Source organism: Notamacropus eugenii, chromosome 1, assembly GCF_028372415.1.
Source record: "Notamacropus eugenii isolate mMacEug1 chromosome 1, mMacEug1.pri_v2, whole genome shotgun sequence".
NCBI classification, from domain to species: domain Eukaryota; kingdom Metazoa; phylum Chordata; class Mammalia; order Diprotodontia; family Macropodidae; genus Notamacropus; species Notamacropus eugenii.
In genome coordinates, this window is record NC_092872.1 from 493,907,159 (window position 1) to 493,924,049 (window position 16,891).

The 16,891-nt window shown below is 47.1% G+C and overlaps 1 protein-coding gene across 5 annotated transcripts in view; it reads left to right on the forward strand.

The window, feature by feature from the left end:
- EXD3 (exonuclease 3'-5' domain containing 3) overlaps positions 1–16,891 on the forward strand; it is a 429,786-nt gene that overhangs the window by 405,690 nt on the left and 7,205 nt on the right. For all 5 annotated transcript variants that reach the window (XM_072633114.1, XM_072633118.1, XM_072633115.1 and 2 more), the window contains one exon: positions 6,699–6,792. In XM_072633114.1, the coding sequence (XP_072489215.1) occupies positions 6,699–6,792 (94 nt within the window). The remainder of the gene's footprint in view (positions 1–6,698; positions 6,793–16,891) is intronic.

Below are 16,891 nucleotides of genomic sequence, written 5' to 3' on the forward strand. Positions count from 1 at the left end.
CCCATCATGGATAAATGGCAACGCACCAGACAGCGTTTGCTGAGTCCCCACTGCTAGAGGACCAGGGCATGTGTATGAATTGGCAAAACAGAAATGCCAAGGAAGGGGTAGAGTGTTAGATGAAAGGCCAGACCAGGGCCACTGAGGGCCGCTCTGTACCCCCACCACAGGTGGCTGTGTCCCCTGATGGTGCCCTCAACACTCAGAAGACATCTCCCAAACTTCCATTCTCTCCAATCCCAGAAGGAACCTAGCCCTCCTTCAGCCACGTAGATACACACACACACACACACACACACACACACACACACACACACACACACACACACACACACTCTCTCTCTCTCATAGTTTGGGGGGAGCTACTTGAGCAGAATTCATGCTTCTCGGTATTTTCCCTTTGACCCTTGAAATCTGCCGTGTTCTCCAAAAGTTCATTCTTACCAATAGCCAAGGACCACCCCCGAAACCTGTGTTACCACCTTTCCCTCAGCTAACCATCTCTCCCTCTTTCCCTCTTTTCACCCCTTCCTTCTTCCCTCCCTCCATCCCTGCCATCCCTCATTCCCTTCTGCAGCATTGGCCTGTTTGTCAGCCTCCCTGACTGGGACCGATTCTCCTTGCCTCCCACACACCACCCCAGCCCTGCCTCCTCCTCCCCTTCTTCTCACACAGGTGAGTGAGCTGATGTGAAAGTTCTAGTTATGACTCAGAAAGAAGGTGTGAGCAGGGCCTCCCTGCGCCTGGGCAGCAGCCCCAGCCCAGTGTGACAGGACTTTCCCACACTCCTCAAGGGTGTGTTTCCCAGGCTAGTTGTGTTTTCGGAAGGTGCTGTTGCATGTTACCCCTCCTGAGGTCAGGTTGCTCATCCCTCAGGCCCTCCTGGACTGTGTTAGTTGGGTGGGACCCCTTCAGGAGCCATGAACCTGAAACAAGCAGCTTGTTAAAATCCAAAGGAGATCCATGGAGTGTTCTCCCTGATCTTCTCACTTGCCGTCCCATCTCCCAAAGACAGACTTTCAGACAGCATCATGGTCACAAGCATCTGTCAGCCTCTTATCTTTGGGAGTGGATCCTTCACATTTTAGAAGTGAATAAAAAGTGTAGATATTGAGAGGAGCAGTAACTTGCCGTGTATTTCGGACTTTTTTCCTTCTGCCCCCCTCTCCATGTCTATTCCCTCCTCCCCCCACCCTTTCAACTTGGAGTGGAGTGGGGGTGGTCCACAAGCCTTTGAAGGGATGTGAATAGTAATGCATGATTATTTCAGACTAAAAAGATGCACTTTTTTTTTTCAGAACAAAAAGGGCCCTCAATCATCCTGTATTTTAGATACAACAAATATTTTAAGTGCCTACTGTTTGTAGACCAGTTAGACTGTGGGAGAGATACATCTTATTTAGATAAGATATTCTCCTTACCCTCCAGGAACTTAACCAGGCTTATTTATAGTCCAGTGGAGACCAGATCTGGATCTTAGAGTCTTACACTTGATAACTGTGTCACTTTGAACAAAGCAGTTAAATTCTTCGAGCCTCCATTTTCTCTTCTGTAAAATGGGAATTTTTTTTTTTAAACCACGAACATTTATTGTCTATAATGTGCCAGGCACTGTTATTTTACAAATATTATCTCATTTGATCCTCTTGGGAGGTAAGTGCTATTATTCCCAGTTAAAAGTTGAGAAGACTGAGGCAGACAGAGGTTTAGTGACTTACTCAAGGGTCACACAGCTAGCAGCATCTGAGGTCAAATTTGAACTCAGGTCTTCCTGATTCCAGGTCCAGGGTTCTATCCACTGCACCATGTAGCTGCAACAATATTTATGTCACCTACTTCACAGAGTTGCTGCCAAAAAAAAAAAACCCTTTGTAAACTCTCAAATATGCATTATTTGAGTTTTATTTTATATCTCGTCCATCCTGTTGCTGCCCTCTCTGGGAGAGATGGTCACAGGAAAGGGAGCAAACATAGCTGAGATTGATATAACATGGACCATGGATTTGAAAAGAAAAGTTTTCTCTCCTAAACTTTTCATATTAAAACCACAGTTTTATTTTTATAATTAAGCTCCTTTCGGCTCTCAAAAAGGGAGTAGCAGGATCCTGGCAGAGCCTTGCCCTGGCTCTCTTGATCTGACAGGGAGTCCCTGAGGGGGTGAGAATCCAGGGCCTAGAGCCTCAGACTGGGGCTTTCCCCAGTCAGGAAGCAGCTGGTGATAAGGTCCTGCTTTCTGCATCATTTCTCTAGAGCTCTGTGCTACTGCCTTCTCGTGAGAACCTTGGGAGTGAGGCAGGCAAACACATGGCCTAAGAACTCTTTCCCAGAAACTCACCTGCCTATTTATCTGGGGTCAACCAGATGGGACCTGATGCTTTCCAGGATCATCTGTATGATGTGATGTCAGTCATATGCCTGCCCACCAGTATTATCCAAATGCTCATCACTATCACTCTCTTTACCCTTCAGCAGTTGTGTATGGTGTGTGTGCTGTGTGCCCAGCCCCGTAATGGGGTATACAATAGGGGTGATAGGAGAGGAGCAGATAGAGAGCCATGAGGAAGCGCATAGTCTCTCTGGGGATATATGCAGGAAACAGGGAGCAAGACAGAGCTGTGGATGATGAAGTATTCATGGGAATGGTATTCTTTGAGACCCAGGCTGGATTGCTTCATGGCTCAGGTTCTCAGGTGCTTTGGAACAGCCCTTCCTTTTCCTCAGTATAGTTACCCCACCTGCCTGATGAGAAAGAGGAAGAACCAAGGATGAATCAGAGAGGAAGGAAGAGAATGATCTCTTGGGAGACAGAATGATTGGGAGACAGAATGATTGATGGTCAAGGCATGGGTGCTCCAGGCCATTTGGGCTTTCATTTCAATTCCCTTGATGCCCAGGGGTGACCTCAGCACCATTCCCACAAGAAGTCCAGGTATATTGTTCCTTGAGAAGAACCTTCCCTGCTACTGAGAGGTATAATGGGGAAAGCACTGACCCAGAGTCAGATCCCACCATGGTGTCGAGTCCCTTTGTGACGGTCGGCAGGTTACTTTTTCTGAGTCTCATTTTCCTCATCTGTGAAACAGAGCTATGGCCACATTTATACTCACTAGGCTTTTGTGAGGGAAAAATGTTTTTTTAAACTTCAAAGCACTATAGAAATGCTAGTTGTGGTTGCTGTTGCTGATCAGCACTTAGCAGGCATTCAGTATTTATTACTGATTTTTGTTTATTGATTGATTGATCAGTAGAGTAGCCAAGAAAGAAGACAGCAAGTGACTTCCACTCTTGTTCTGAGGTGTGCAGAATTCTTCCTTGTTACAGAAATGACACCCTTTCACGTTCTCACTGAGGTGAGAATCATCTCCTGGGCTCCTATAGTCTAGACTTTAGGTGCAGAAAGAGAAGCCTCTTGGCCCTCCTTTGGTGTGGGATTTGCTGGTTGCAAACACCAATGACATTTGTCTCTTCTTTGGAACTAAGGATCTATGACATCGCCCTTGCAACTGTTCCCATGCTGACCATCAGACAAAGGTTTGAAAAGGTGACTCTGCCTTTCACATACTGGGTGCTTCATGTTTGTTAAGCTGAGAATGGGGAAATAGAGAGAGACAACTTCGAGGGAAATAGGAGTTAAGGAGTGGAGGTGGGGGAGTGTCCCATGGAAGTTCTCAGACACATCCTTCTGGACTCATTGTGAATCTTCCTGGCTTGAGCCTCCAAAGGCAAGAGCAATTTAGGTGCCTAGACTGATAGGCATAAAACAGTCTCCAGGTGAATTTCAAGGCTGGACTAACAGACCCAGCACCCACAGACAGGGCTTTCTCCCACCACCCACAGCAGGGTCAAGATGTGAAAGTTAAGAGGAAGTCAGGAAAAGAACCTCTGAAGGCTCTGAGCAGGACAGAACTTGCTTTTCAAGCTTTTGAAAGAGATCTCAGCTGCCAGTTAGCTGGTACAGGCCCAAACCCACAGTGCTGTCACCTGAGGCCAGGCTGACCCCAGTCCCCCAGCCAACATCCCTGGACCAGCTGGTTCTCACTCCCAGGCCAACAGTGGCACTGCTGTGGGAAAACCACTACCTGTAACTCCCGAGGGGTGGGGATGACTGAGCCAGAATCCATTTCAGAATGGGCAATGAGTATTTCGTCTAGGAGCTCCTGGTGACTCAGTATGAGCTGGTACCAGAGGCTCCACCCCCAGCAGCATGCTCCCTTAGCACACTACAACTAGATCTCTCTCTCCTGGGTCAGTATGGAATCATGGTTGAAGCAGAGCAGAAGCAGTGCCCCACCTCTGGCCTGCCATGCCATGCTGGAGACCTTCAGCCTGACCAGGTGAATGAACGAACATTCCCCAACAGTGGAGGTGCCGGTTGTGAAAGGGTAGAGCTTGGAAGCTCTAGTCTCCTCCCTCCCCCCATTCCCTTCTCTGTACATCAGAACCCCACCCCCACCTCTGTTCTCCTTTCTCCTTAGCTCTTATTACCACCATTACCAAAACAATGCTGGGGTGGCTGTTCGCTCTTCTCTGCCCATAGAACTCTTTCAATGCCAGGAAGGTCACCAGGGGGAGGAGGTCTGAGAATGGCAGGGGCCAGAGAGGGAGGAAAGAAATGATCTGGCTTTGACCCTGCTGTCTGGGCTCCTTCTTTGAGGGTGAAAACATGCACAGAAAATGGGGTTGCAGGCAGATCTGCCTCATAGGCCACCTCTGTCCAGCCACCTGGACTGTATTTGTGTTCAGATACAAACTCCCTGCTCCCCATTGGATGGATAGCCATTGGTAGGCCGTGGGGCCAGGAGGTGTCTCTCAGCCCCCTTCAAATATTTCCCCACCGAAAAGGCTTTGTGTCATCATCCTTAATGAGAAAAGGAAGAATGTTCCCATGAATTTGGTGTTAATTGTATCAGCACCTCCTTCTCTGGGCCCTTTCCCCTTCTTCCCCACTCCCATTTCTCATCTTAACATGACAGGTCAGGGGGAAACAAAACCCTTAGTGGAACAGGGGTAGGGCTCAGGCATGGAGGGTCTGGCTTTCCCTCACCAGCTGTGGGTCCCCCCTGCAGTGTACCCACCAACAGTTCATGGGTCTGGAAGCAGCCAGCTTAGTGTTTCAGGGGGAGATCTAGCTGTGGCTGTCCAACTAAGGTAGGCAGGGGCCAAAGGAGGCTTGGCTGTCTGGTTCCTAGAAGTGGCTAACCAGCAAGGTAAAGGATTCGCAGGCAAACTGAGACCCCCCCAGGCAAGACTGGCAAGCCCCCTGTCCTGGCAACTATTGGCAGGGAGAGAATACCAAGGAGCCACTTAGAGTCCCAAACAGTGAAGGGACCTAATTGAAAGTGGTATTCAGGAAGCCTGTGGTCATACCTGTGGACAATGCTTTAGAAGGCAGACCCTAGAATTTGTTGCAGTGATGCAGGTACCAGCAGGAGGTAAGGGTAAGGTTCCAATATGTAGTACCTAGTACAGGCCCCCACATATAGAGCACAGGTCCCTGTTCAGAAGGTAATATCCAGAGGTAACAGCCTGGCTGCTCCCTGTCTTTCTCCCTCTCCCCTGAAAAAGCTGCCACAGCCCCTGAGTGTGTGGGTGGTCAGTTGCATCAATAAGTCACACTGTTACATGGTCACACAATGAAGCAGCATCTCAAATGTTGCAATTCTTAGGGCCTGTGGGAGAAGGGTGCGGCAGGGAAGTGAGGGCCCACAACCTCCCCCCACCGTGGGCAGGCACCAGGGCTCCCACTCTCTGGGGAGCTTCACTTCCATTATTCCCCTGCCCACCAAGAAGCAACAGCATCTCCAGGACACACAGTAACCAGGCTCAGAGTTAGGGAAGTAAAACATCAGCAGAACTCTATACCTGCCATTCCTTCTTCTATCTGATCATACTGATCACACCCCTCCCTCAGTCCTTCTCCCTCTCTTCGTGGGGAATTTCCCTTCCTGAGTCCCACCTCTTGGCTAATTCCCTGCCTGCTCCTTGCAGAGAGAGATTACAGTCAGGAAACTGTGTCTGCCTGTGTTGCCCTAGCACTCATGTGCCACCTATGGTCCAGCTCAGGCTGTGGTGTTGTTGAGGAGCACCAATGATGCAGCCTAGCCATGGGCTGGCTTCTTACTCAGTTCCCTCTTGTTGTGCTTTTATCTCTATTACCATTGTGCCTGGTGACTCACACTCATGTACCCTGATCTTCCACACCAAGTAGTGACTAAATCTGTGGAACTCTGAAGACAGGCTGCAGTACCAGGAGGACAGGCACAAGGAGGTGGTGGAGGTTTTGTGAACAGAGACCAAACTAAAGGATCATCCTCCTGCTTGGCTAACGGAGCAGTACAGTGGGCGGGCACACAGAAGGGGCCTCTGATTCGTGAAAGGGAGGGGAATAGAATAGGATGGAATGCAATGAAACAGTCTGACCAAGCCAAGAACTGACCAGAGTAGTATAGATATCCTGTATAGCAGTAGAAGAACTCAAATAAAGTCATAGCTTGTTGAAGCTTGAAGAAACCTGAAAGACTTAGCCAGCCTCCCCTCATTTCACAGAGAGGTAAACTGAGGCCTAGAAAGGGGAAGGGATCACTGCTTGTGGCAAGTTGGTTTTACGGATGGTTCAGCCTGTGGCTTTGTCTGCCGGCTACAGGACTCACAAGTTTTCCTTGGAATCCTATCTAACCCCTCTGTCTTGGTCTCCTTAGGTGTGTAACTGTGATAAATATCTGAAGATCTCCAAAGAGAAGGTCAGACGCTTGATGAAGATCAGTGGTTACCTGGCAGGGGAAGACGACACAGGTGAATAGAGAGCAAGCCTTGGGTGCTGTCCTGGGTACAGACTGTGTTTTTGATCCATGTGAAATTGACTCCCTCTGAGTTCCAAAACCTCACTCAGCTGCTGTGGTCAGTGGTCGCAGTCTAGCCAGCTACTGACCCTAAGGAAGGCTGAAGAAACCACTTAGGGGAAAGGCTTGTCCAATTCTTACTGGGAAAGCACCATGTATGTGGTTTTAAAAGTGCTCTCCAAAAATTCTATGAGGCAGTACAAGTATTTTCATGCCCATTTTACAAATGAGAAAACCAAGGCACAAAAAAAAGATTTCTAAGTGTACACAAATAAATATAATCCAAGGTATAGTGTCAAGGGGTCAAAGGACAGCTCTGGACACAGTGTGCCCCAGGAGAGTTGGAGGAAGCAGAGAACATTTCAGTACTTCAACAATTAACCTGTTAACCTCAGTTTCCTAATCTATAGTCAATAAGCAGTTATTAAGGGCTAACGATGTGCCAGGCACTGTGTTAACCTTTGGGGATACGAAGAAAGGCAGAAACAGACCCTGCTCTCAAGCAGCTCACAGTCTAATGAAAGAATCAACACGCAAACAACCAAATCCAAACAGGAGGAAGGATAAATTGGGAGTGATCTCAGAGGTGGGCCACTAGCATTAAAGGGAGAGGAGAAAAAGCTTCTTGTAGAAGATGGGATTTTCATCAGGACTTGAAGAAGCCAGGGAAGCCAACTGGCAGAAATGAGGAAGGCGAGGATGATGGGGACTGAGAAGAGGCCACTAGATTTGTCATTGAAGAGCTCATTGGTGACTTTGAAGAGGGCAGTTTCAGTTAATTGATGCTAGAAACCAAATTATGAAAGACTGAGAAGTCTGAGAAGAGAGTTGTTCAGTCATATCCTGCTCTTTGTGACCCCTCTGTGACGTGGGGTTTTCTCGGCAAAGATACTGGAGTGACTTATCATTTCCTTCTCCAAAGGTTAAGTGACTTGCCCAAGGTCATACAGCTAGTCAGCATCTGAGATGAGATTTGAACTCAGGTCTTCCTGACTCCTGGTCTAGCCCTCTATCCACTGAGCCATCTAGCTGCATTCAGACAATAATAAGTAAAGTCAGTGAGCATAGCCTAGGGGTTTGACTATGAAAAGGAGTTAATATATAGGACAGTAGCATCTAGAAGTGGTAGAGCCAGGTGAAGTTTTTTAAGAATGGGGGAGACTAGGGCAGGTTTGTAGGCAGCAGGAAAAGGCAGGGAGAGATTGAAGATTGAGGAAAGGGGAATGGTTGAGGGAGCAATCTGCTGGAGAAGACAGGAGGGTATGAGATCACGGGCACGGGTAGAAAGTGATCTTGGCAAAAAGGGCTGCCTCATCACAAGAAAACTGAGCAAACGGGAGCGATTCAGGGATGTCAGGAAAGTGGAGAGGGGGCAAACTCAATGCAAACTCCTTCTTCTCAGTGAAGTTAAGAGTCTTAAGTCTTCAGCTGAAGGTGGAGGGAGCAGGAGGTGTTGGAAGTTCAGTCCTAATCCACAGCCTACTTCCCTTCAGCCCCTGCCCTTAAAAACCCTTCTTTAGACCCTGCCATCGGCTTGAGCTCTCCTAGATCTCTCCTTCTCTTTACAGCCAGGCTACCAGAAAAAGCTATCTACATTCACAGCCACTAATTTCTCACCTTCCCTCACTTCTTAACCCCTGACTAGCAAGCTCAACTTCAGACCACCGTAGAGGTCTTTTCCAGCATTACCAAAAATCTTTCATTTGCTAAAACTGATAATAGACTTTCCTCAGCAACCCCTCTTCCCCTTCCTAGATACTCTTACCCTCCTGGCTTTCATGACCCAAATCTCTCCTGGTTCTCCTGCTCCTTCCCACTCTCTTTCGCTGTATCATCCTCTCTTTCCTACCTATTACCATCCAAGTGTTCCACAAAGCTCTGGCTTAGGCCATTCTCATATCTCTAGTTCTTTCTCTTTACCTCATTACCTCTCATAGGTTCAATTCCCTTCTGGGCACTGATGGCTTCTCATACTTTAAGACTTCTCTGGTTTTTCCCCCCTACCTCCCACTTTCCACCCCTGCTTCTCAGCTTCCTTTTGCGTGTTGTGTTCCCCCTTTGGATTGTGAGCTCCTTAATGGTAGGGACTCTCTTTTTTTAAATTTGTATTCCCCCCCACAGGTGCTAAATAAATGTATTTTGATTGGTTAAAATCTATATACTTAGCTCTAATCTCTCTTGAATTCTAGTCCCATGTCATCTACTTCCTGCTAGACTTCTCTCCCTGAATGTCCCATTGGCATTGGAAACTCAGCATGTCTAAGAGAATTCATTATTTTTTTCCCCTTCAACCCACCCCCCTTTCAGACTTCCATTTCTGCTGGGTATCACCATTTTTCCAATCACCCAGGTGTGCAACCTTAAAGTCATCCTATATTCTTCTCTCTTCCTCATGACCTTTCCCTTTTCATATCTAATTAATTGCCAAGTTTCATTGATTCTGCTTCCATAATATCTCTGATATCTGCACCCTTCTCTTCATTCACAAAGCTACCACCCAAATTCAGGCCCTATTCTTAGGTGCCTCTTAAAGTAATCTCTCTCCTTCTAGTCTCTCCCCACTCCACCCAGCTACCAAAATAACCTCTGAAGTTAACCGCATCTCTCACTGTTTAACTCAAAAATTATCAATGGATCCCTCTTCCTGGAGGATGAAATACAAACTCATCTGCATTTGCAACCCTTCATGATCTGGCTCCAAACAAACTGCCTCATCACTCCCCTCATGCACTCTGTATTATACACAAACAGGCACACTCAACATCCGTCTCCTTCCTCTTTGACTTTACAAAGGCTGTCTCCTGTGACTGAAGCACCTGCCCTCTCTCCTCACCTCCACCTCTCAGAATTCTTAGCTTTTTTTCTGCAAAGCTCAATTCCGGTCTTACCTCCTGAAAGGAACCTTTTCTGGTCTCCCTAGCCATTGGTGCTCTAGCCCTCCTCAAATTATGTTTTATTGACTGACTTGTTTATAAATGTGCCTTCTCCTGGTTCAAAGTAGGCTTCTTGAGGGCCACTGCCATTTGTCCTCTGTGCTTATCACGGCACCTTTCTACACAGTGGCTGTTTAAGAAATGCTTGAGTTGATCACACTGAAAATAGAAGGGTTTCTCATTCCAGTCATCAGAGTTGGAAAGCATTGATTTGTTCCCTGTATCAACCTCCTACCATAGTCTGGCCATGGCAGAGGGGTCAGAAGGGCACTTAGATGTGGCACTTTCCCAAGGAAGAGATGTATTTAGCCTGGGAGAGAGGAAGCAGGGCGTCTGTCATGTGATCTGAAAAGTCTCACCTTCTGGGCCTGAGGTCTTTGTAGTTTATGGAACTTCTAGAGAAGAGCAAGTATGAACTCTTATCTACTTCTCGGAGAGTCTGACTTAGAAGAATGATTAGGAGAGAAGGGACTTAGGCACTAAATTATTTCCATTTCAGTGAGTAGGATCTGGGACCCCACCTAACAGCCTGGAAACTATGTAACTCCTTTTCCTCTATGGAAAAGAAATTCCACATAATTCACCTTCTAACTGAAACTAACCCCAAACCTTACATGCTGCGAATTTTTAAATGGGAGAAGAAGGGATGGCAGAAGGAGGAAAATGCCCCATTACTAGGAGGTAGGACCTTTGCCTTATTCCTAGGGAACCCAGTAGTTTCAAAGTCAAATTTTGTCTCTGATCAAGGACTGGGACAAGAGTGGGTGAGTTTGGTGAAAGACAGAGCTTTCTCTCCAACTGCCCATTATGCAGTTTCCAGCTGTGGCCTATGTTCTCACCAGCCCACCAATGAATTGGCTGTGCTAGTACTGAGTCTGGACTGCCAAGGAGTTGGGGACCAAGAGGCCAGGTAGGGAGATTAGGCAGGCTGCCCTCCTACCCTTGCTCCAGTGCCTTTGTTTTATGGCCAGGCTGGGTGTGTTATTAAAGGGACAATTAATTGTTGTCTAATCGTTCATTTGCATTTTGCACCTGGGGCACTGAGAGCTTTCCCAGGGTTGGGGCACACTTTCCACCCTGGTTGTTTGGACTTGTGCTCATTCTCTAGGAAAGTCTTCAAGCCCAGACAGCTCTGCTTGGGGGAGGGAGTTCCTATCATGGTGGTCTACACAAGGGTCTGGAGGATAAAGAAGAAATATGTAGGCCTTGGTTAGAAGAGAGCTAAGAGCATCTCTTCTCTAGGTATGGCCCATAACTCTGGCCTGGGCCCTCAGACCTGCTGAGCTGGGCTCTATTATGGATCCTGGTGGATCACATAATCTTGGGGCTTAAAATTGGGAGATACTTTGAGATCATACAAGACAATCCCCTCATTTGACAGATGAAGAAACCCAGGCCAAGAGAAAAGTGACTTGCCCAAGGCCACACAAGTTGGTATTTGTGTGACAGATTTGGGATTCAAACCCACGTCCCCTGACTCCAGCTCCAGGCCTCGCTACACTCCATCATGCTCTGGAAATAAGCGAAAATAGCTTAAGGCATGTTAATAAACAAAGGAAAACTAGGATCTGCTGGGAGGTACCAAGGGCTCTTCCCTATAAAGCAAACTTAAAGCACTATCTTCATGTTAGCTGTTACATTAATATTCCCAGTGGAACTCTGGGTAAAATGTGAGCACAAGTGCAGTTGTCAGGTGTCCAGAAAGAAGCCAGGACAGCCTGTTTGATGGAGTTAAAAGTGAAAACCCACTCCTAACTCCTCACTGCAAATACTTGAAAGCCGCTTCTCCACCACACTACTGAATGGCATCTTTAGTTAGAAAAAGGATCAGTAGTAGCCATGAAGGATGAGATGGGGAGAATCACAGTTCCCAGGCCACCTTCAAAATTTCAAAGGAAGAGCAAGGTGAGACAGGATTGATCCTTCCTCACAGCCTCACTCACAGGGAAAAAACAAATAGACTCCAAGTCCCAGGGACAGAGGAAGGGAGCTTTAATACATCCAGAGCAGCAGCACCTCGTACTGAGTTTATCCTAGGTCTATTCAGTGCTCAGTGCCCTTCCCCCAGCCTTCAAGCACACTACCCCTCAAGCCCTGTTTCTATACAAAGAACATTTGGGTCCCTCCAACAATCCCTGGGGAACCATTTGTTTCTTTGCATTTGGCACAGTTGTCCCCAGTCTTTTCCTGAGAGTCCCAGATTGGGCCAGGCTATGAAAGGAGTCCTGCTGGGAGGGAGAACACCCTCACCATCACCCCCACCCCACTTGGCCATCCACTTGTCCCTAGGGCTTCCTGAGGCTGGGGCCCAGGCTGGGACCTGCCTGGTGAGTTCAGACTTTCAGCCAAACTGAACCTCTCTCAGGCAGGGGTCATTGAAGGAGTTAGGTACAGCAAAAGGAAACCTACATTTGGAGTTGAACCTGAGTTCAAATCCTTATTCCCAGCTTCATAACTTATCACATTTGTGACTTTGGATAAGTCACTTAACCTCTCAAAGCCTGTTTTTTATATGAAAAATTAGGGAGCTGAACTAGATGGCTTCTAAGACCCCTTCCAGCCCTAAATCTGTGTTCTCTAGGCTCCCTGGCAGTGACTGATTAGCGATGAAAGTAGGGCTAGGCAAGGACGTAGGAAGGGGTTAGCTAACAGCCCTGCCTCTGCCCAGCCTAGATTATCACTTTTGCCCCAACCAAAGTCACCAAAGTCTCCTCCATAGCCACAGTTTTCAAATCCTAGTCCTAGCTCCTTTCAGAAATGCTTTGTCAGTTAATAACAGGACTGGAGTCGATTGATGGGAAGTGAGCTGTGGGCATTCTCCAGGCTGTCAGAAGGGCATACGTTTATCACCCTCCCCTGTAAGCAGGCTGGTTCCAGGACAGGCCTGGCTGTGGGCAGCCCTGACCGTCCTTGTCTGACTCTAGGGGCCTTTGTGCTGGGCAGCCTCTGTCTGCCACTGTGCTTTCATTCATTCCTTCATTCCTCCATCTCTCTGCTTCTTACTCTGAAATCGCTTAGCTCTGGGCTAGCACGGCTTCCCTGTAAGAATGTTTCCCTAGTCCTGGCTTCCAGCTGACGTGTGTGTGTCTTGTGCAATAAATTATGTAAAAAAAATAGTCGTTGATGCTTAGATGACACTTGATGGTTTGTAAAGAACTTTGATATAAATAATATACATGTGTACATATCTATCTGTCCTTCCATCTAAAATAGCATTTGATACAGTGTACATACTGTATGATCCCAGGTAGAGAGACAAGCTTATCAGCCCCTCATGGTTGGCCATTGGACATATAACTCAGCAGAATATTCCCCACTGGCACTGGTCCTTGGACCATTTGGGCCACCCATTTCTTCTCTGCCCCACACAGGCTTCCTCAGCGCAGTGACTGGGGAGCCAGGACAGGCACCCCTTTCTGCTGACCACCATCGTCAAGGTGGTGCCATTTCCCTCTTCCTCCACTAAGAGCTCTGTACTAATGGGTCTCTGCAGGGGTTCAGCCCACAAGCCATTTTAAAATAGGAAAAGTCTGCCCAAGTTGCCTCCATCAGTCAGTATATTTACTGGTTTGGCTCCCAAGGATGGCAGTTTAATTTGCAGTGAGGCTCATAGGACAGCAAGTTCTAACTTGTGGTTAGGGTTTGTCTCAGCCTAGAACTGGGAAGACAGGAACTTCTGGGAATCTGCTCCCCTCGGCTGTCCTCTCCTTGCCTCTCCTGGGCCTTCTAGCTGCCCCTTGGCGCTTAGCCCCCCTTAGGCACTGAGTCTTGTCTCCAGCATCTGTGAAGTCAGTTTGTTAGGCAGCATCCTCCCTTGGGCTCCTCAGCCTCCACAGAATCATCTCTAGATGCCATGGCCCAGAGTCTGAATCAGGGAGAGGCTCCAATGCACCTTCCGAAACGGAAGTGAAGGATGCTGGCAAGCCACTTCTCCCTGAACCTCAGTTTCCTTATGTATAAAAAGAAATAATAATATTTGCCCTTGATTGTAGGGGTCAAATGAGATAGTAGATATCAAAGTGTTTGATGACTACAAAGCATTCTAAAAATATATGGGATTATTTTTAGGTAACTAGGAGTCATACAAGGTTTCTGAACAGTGGAGTGAGATGATGATAATGACGATAACAAGGGGCATTTAGATAGCATTTTAAAGTTTGCAGAGTAATACATTATTATACTTGAGTCTCACAATGACCCTGTGAGGTACAGGTATTATCATCACTTCATTTTATAGATGGAGAAATTGAGGTTCAAATAAGATAGGGCCTTGCCCATGGTGACACCACTAGTAAGTGTCTGAGAAGGGACTTGGAGCCGAGCCGAACTCTAGAGCCTCTATCTTGAGATGAGTGACAGCCTTCTGGAGGAAGAATTGAAGACGTGGAAGGGAGAGACCAGAATCCATAAAACCAAGCCTAAGGGAAAGAGAATTTTAAATAGGTGGTGAACAGTATTCAGTAGGCATGAAAAGGAGGGGTTAAGAAGGATAGAACCTCATTAATTCAGATCCCTGGTTGAAGTTAATATTTATAATGTAGAAAAGTTTATATATGTAATATAGGATAGAAAAAAAGTTTGCTCTGCAAATTAATAGTGTAAACAATGATGGGGAGAAAATGTTGACAGGGTTCTTGGACTAATTCTGCCATAGGTACAGCATGATGGCCCTGGGGACAAGGGCCTGGGCACCAGATCATCAGAGTCCATTTTCCCAGGTGCCTTCTCAGGGCTGAGACCCTAGAGTAATTGATCACAGACACCCAAGATAGGCCCCAAGAACACACAGGACACAGTCCATTGGTTTCCCTTCATTGTCAAGAAGGGTTCAGGTAAAGCAGAAAGGTACCCAGAAGGGAAGGTCCTAGTAAACCCAGGCAGCCATGCTCCCCTGCTGCGCTGGCCATCATTTCCTGCCCCTTTCAGCTTCTCTCCTGCACACATGCCCTTATTCTCTAGCAGCACTAGGGGCCACTCCTGCAGTGAAATCCCTACTTTTCCACACTAACTACAAGCAGCCCCAGCATGGGAGAAAATGCCACATAAACTTGAGGAAAGCTACTCTTTCTTTTTTGCCTCTGTCTCCAGTGCCTTGAACATAGTATTTAATAAATGTTGAGTTGAAATGAGGCTGGTTCAAGCCTCAAGGCTGTTTGACCATGTCTACTGCCTTCCTACCCCTTGGAGCTCAGCAGAACTGACTTCTCTGCTTTACTAACCATGGTTTTCAAACTTTTAAATCATTTAAATCAACAGCACCCCATGTGCAAGCAAAAACAGCTATTAAAGCAGATGGTTGTGGCGTTTTATTTTGCGTTATTGGCCTTACTTCGAAATACTAAAATGACTTTTTCACAGATATTCTGTGATAGTTTGAACTTTTCACTGTCAGACTGGCCTCTACCATCGGACTTAGTGAGGTCTAAATATGCTACGTGCCCACCCAAGTCCTCCCTGCCCAACCCAAGCCTGTCCTAGGCCCAAGCTGAAAATTGCTGAAAGATTTCAGCCTGCCCCCTTTCTTCTCCTCTCCCCAGTCAGGGTGTTGTACAATCCTGCTCCTTTGTCCTCCTTGTCTTATCTGGAGTATCTGTGACAGATAGCAGCTACCTTCCCTGCCTCCCCACAGCCAGGACAGTTTCTCAGCCTTGTAACTTTCCTTATCATCAGATCTCAAACCAAGAACATGTTTCCCAGAGACCTTTGAGCCCCAAGAATGTTCCTTAGGTGTGTTTTCCAACCTTTGCAAGTCTTTTATAGTCCAGCTTCTGCTACTCTGGAATCACCCAAGTAGGTCAAGTCCCTGCTAGGCACATGTGGGCACAGCAGAATCCAGGGACAAGTATGGAGATAGGTTCCCCATTCCCTGGGTTGTCCCACTGCCCAGGTACTCAGGGTCTTAGCCACATGCTTCAGGAGTGATAGAGTAGCTAAGGAAACCCTGAGGATCCCACTTTCTTGTCAATTATAGGGTAGAGTGTGTCTACACAGGGCATGAGACAGCACAATGATGACAATATGCCGACATCCCCATGAGGAAAGGTTACTTCCCTATACCAGTCAGCAGGAAATGAGCACTAACCTATGTCTTTAGCTACAGTAAGAAGCTCCATGGAGCCCTCTACAAGATACCATGATACTGTGGGATACTGAGTGCTAACTTTGGAGTCATAACATTTAGGTTCCATTCCTGGATCCCTGTCATACAATCTGCATGACCTTAGGCAAACCACCCTCTGAGGACCTTGGTTTCATTATCTGTAAAGTGATGGAGTTAGACTAGATGTATTCTGAAGTTCCTTCCAGCTCTAAACCTATGTTCATTTCTATGAACCTTCTTCCTCTAGGAGGTAAACAACTTTTCTGGTGGGTTTCTGGTGGCTGGTGGAACTAGAGTAACTGGGTCTAGGATTGTTTCTGGCTTATAGTCCAGGATAAGGATTCAGCCTTTAACTCAGTCTGTGACTACAACTAGAGACAGCTCAGGGGACTCAGCAGCCAGAGCCCTGGCCCCAAAGGCTCAGCTTCATTTTCCTTGTTTGTGAAATGGGGATATTGATAGCATCTGCTTCCCAGGATTGTTATAAGGGTCAGATATGTAAAACACTCTGACACACTTGAAGTCACTATATAAATGTTAGCTGTCATCGCCATCACCATCATTGTGGCTCTTTTCTCCACTCTGCCACACCACCTCCTCAGAGTGGAACCATTCTGGGGGCCTAGACAGGCCTCAGTCTTCAAAGCATCACGTTCTAGTCAATTCAACCGGCTCAAAGCTAATATTCAATGTTTGTTAGTGTGTGGGAAACATTGTGCTTGGCAGTCAAGATATACAGTTTTTGAGCAGTCACAGGATTGTTCTGTACTGCAGGCCTACAACCCATATAGAAATGATGGTATTACAGGGTTGTTGTTGTTGTGACTGTTTGTCCTTCCTTCTCAAAGAGGACCGTGGCATCAGGGAGGGGATGCCGTGACATGCAAGTGAATTGGATTTAAGTGAGGGAGAGCTGTGCAAAGTCATCAGCCTCACTTTCTCCTGAGGAAGGTATAGATCAGGACCACTGGAGATGGCCCCACATTACAGGGAAAGTTGAGGCAGAAGAGGGCGTTCAC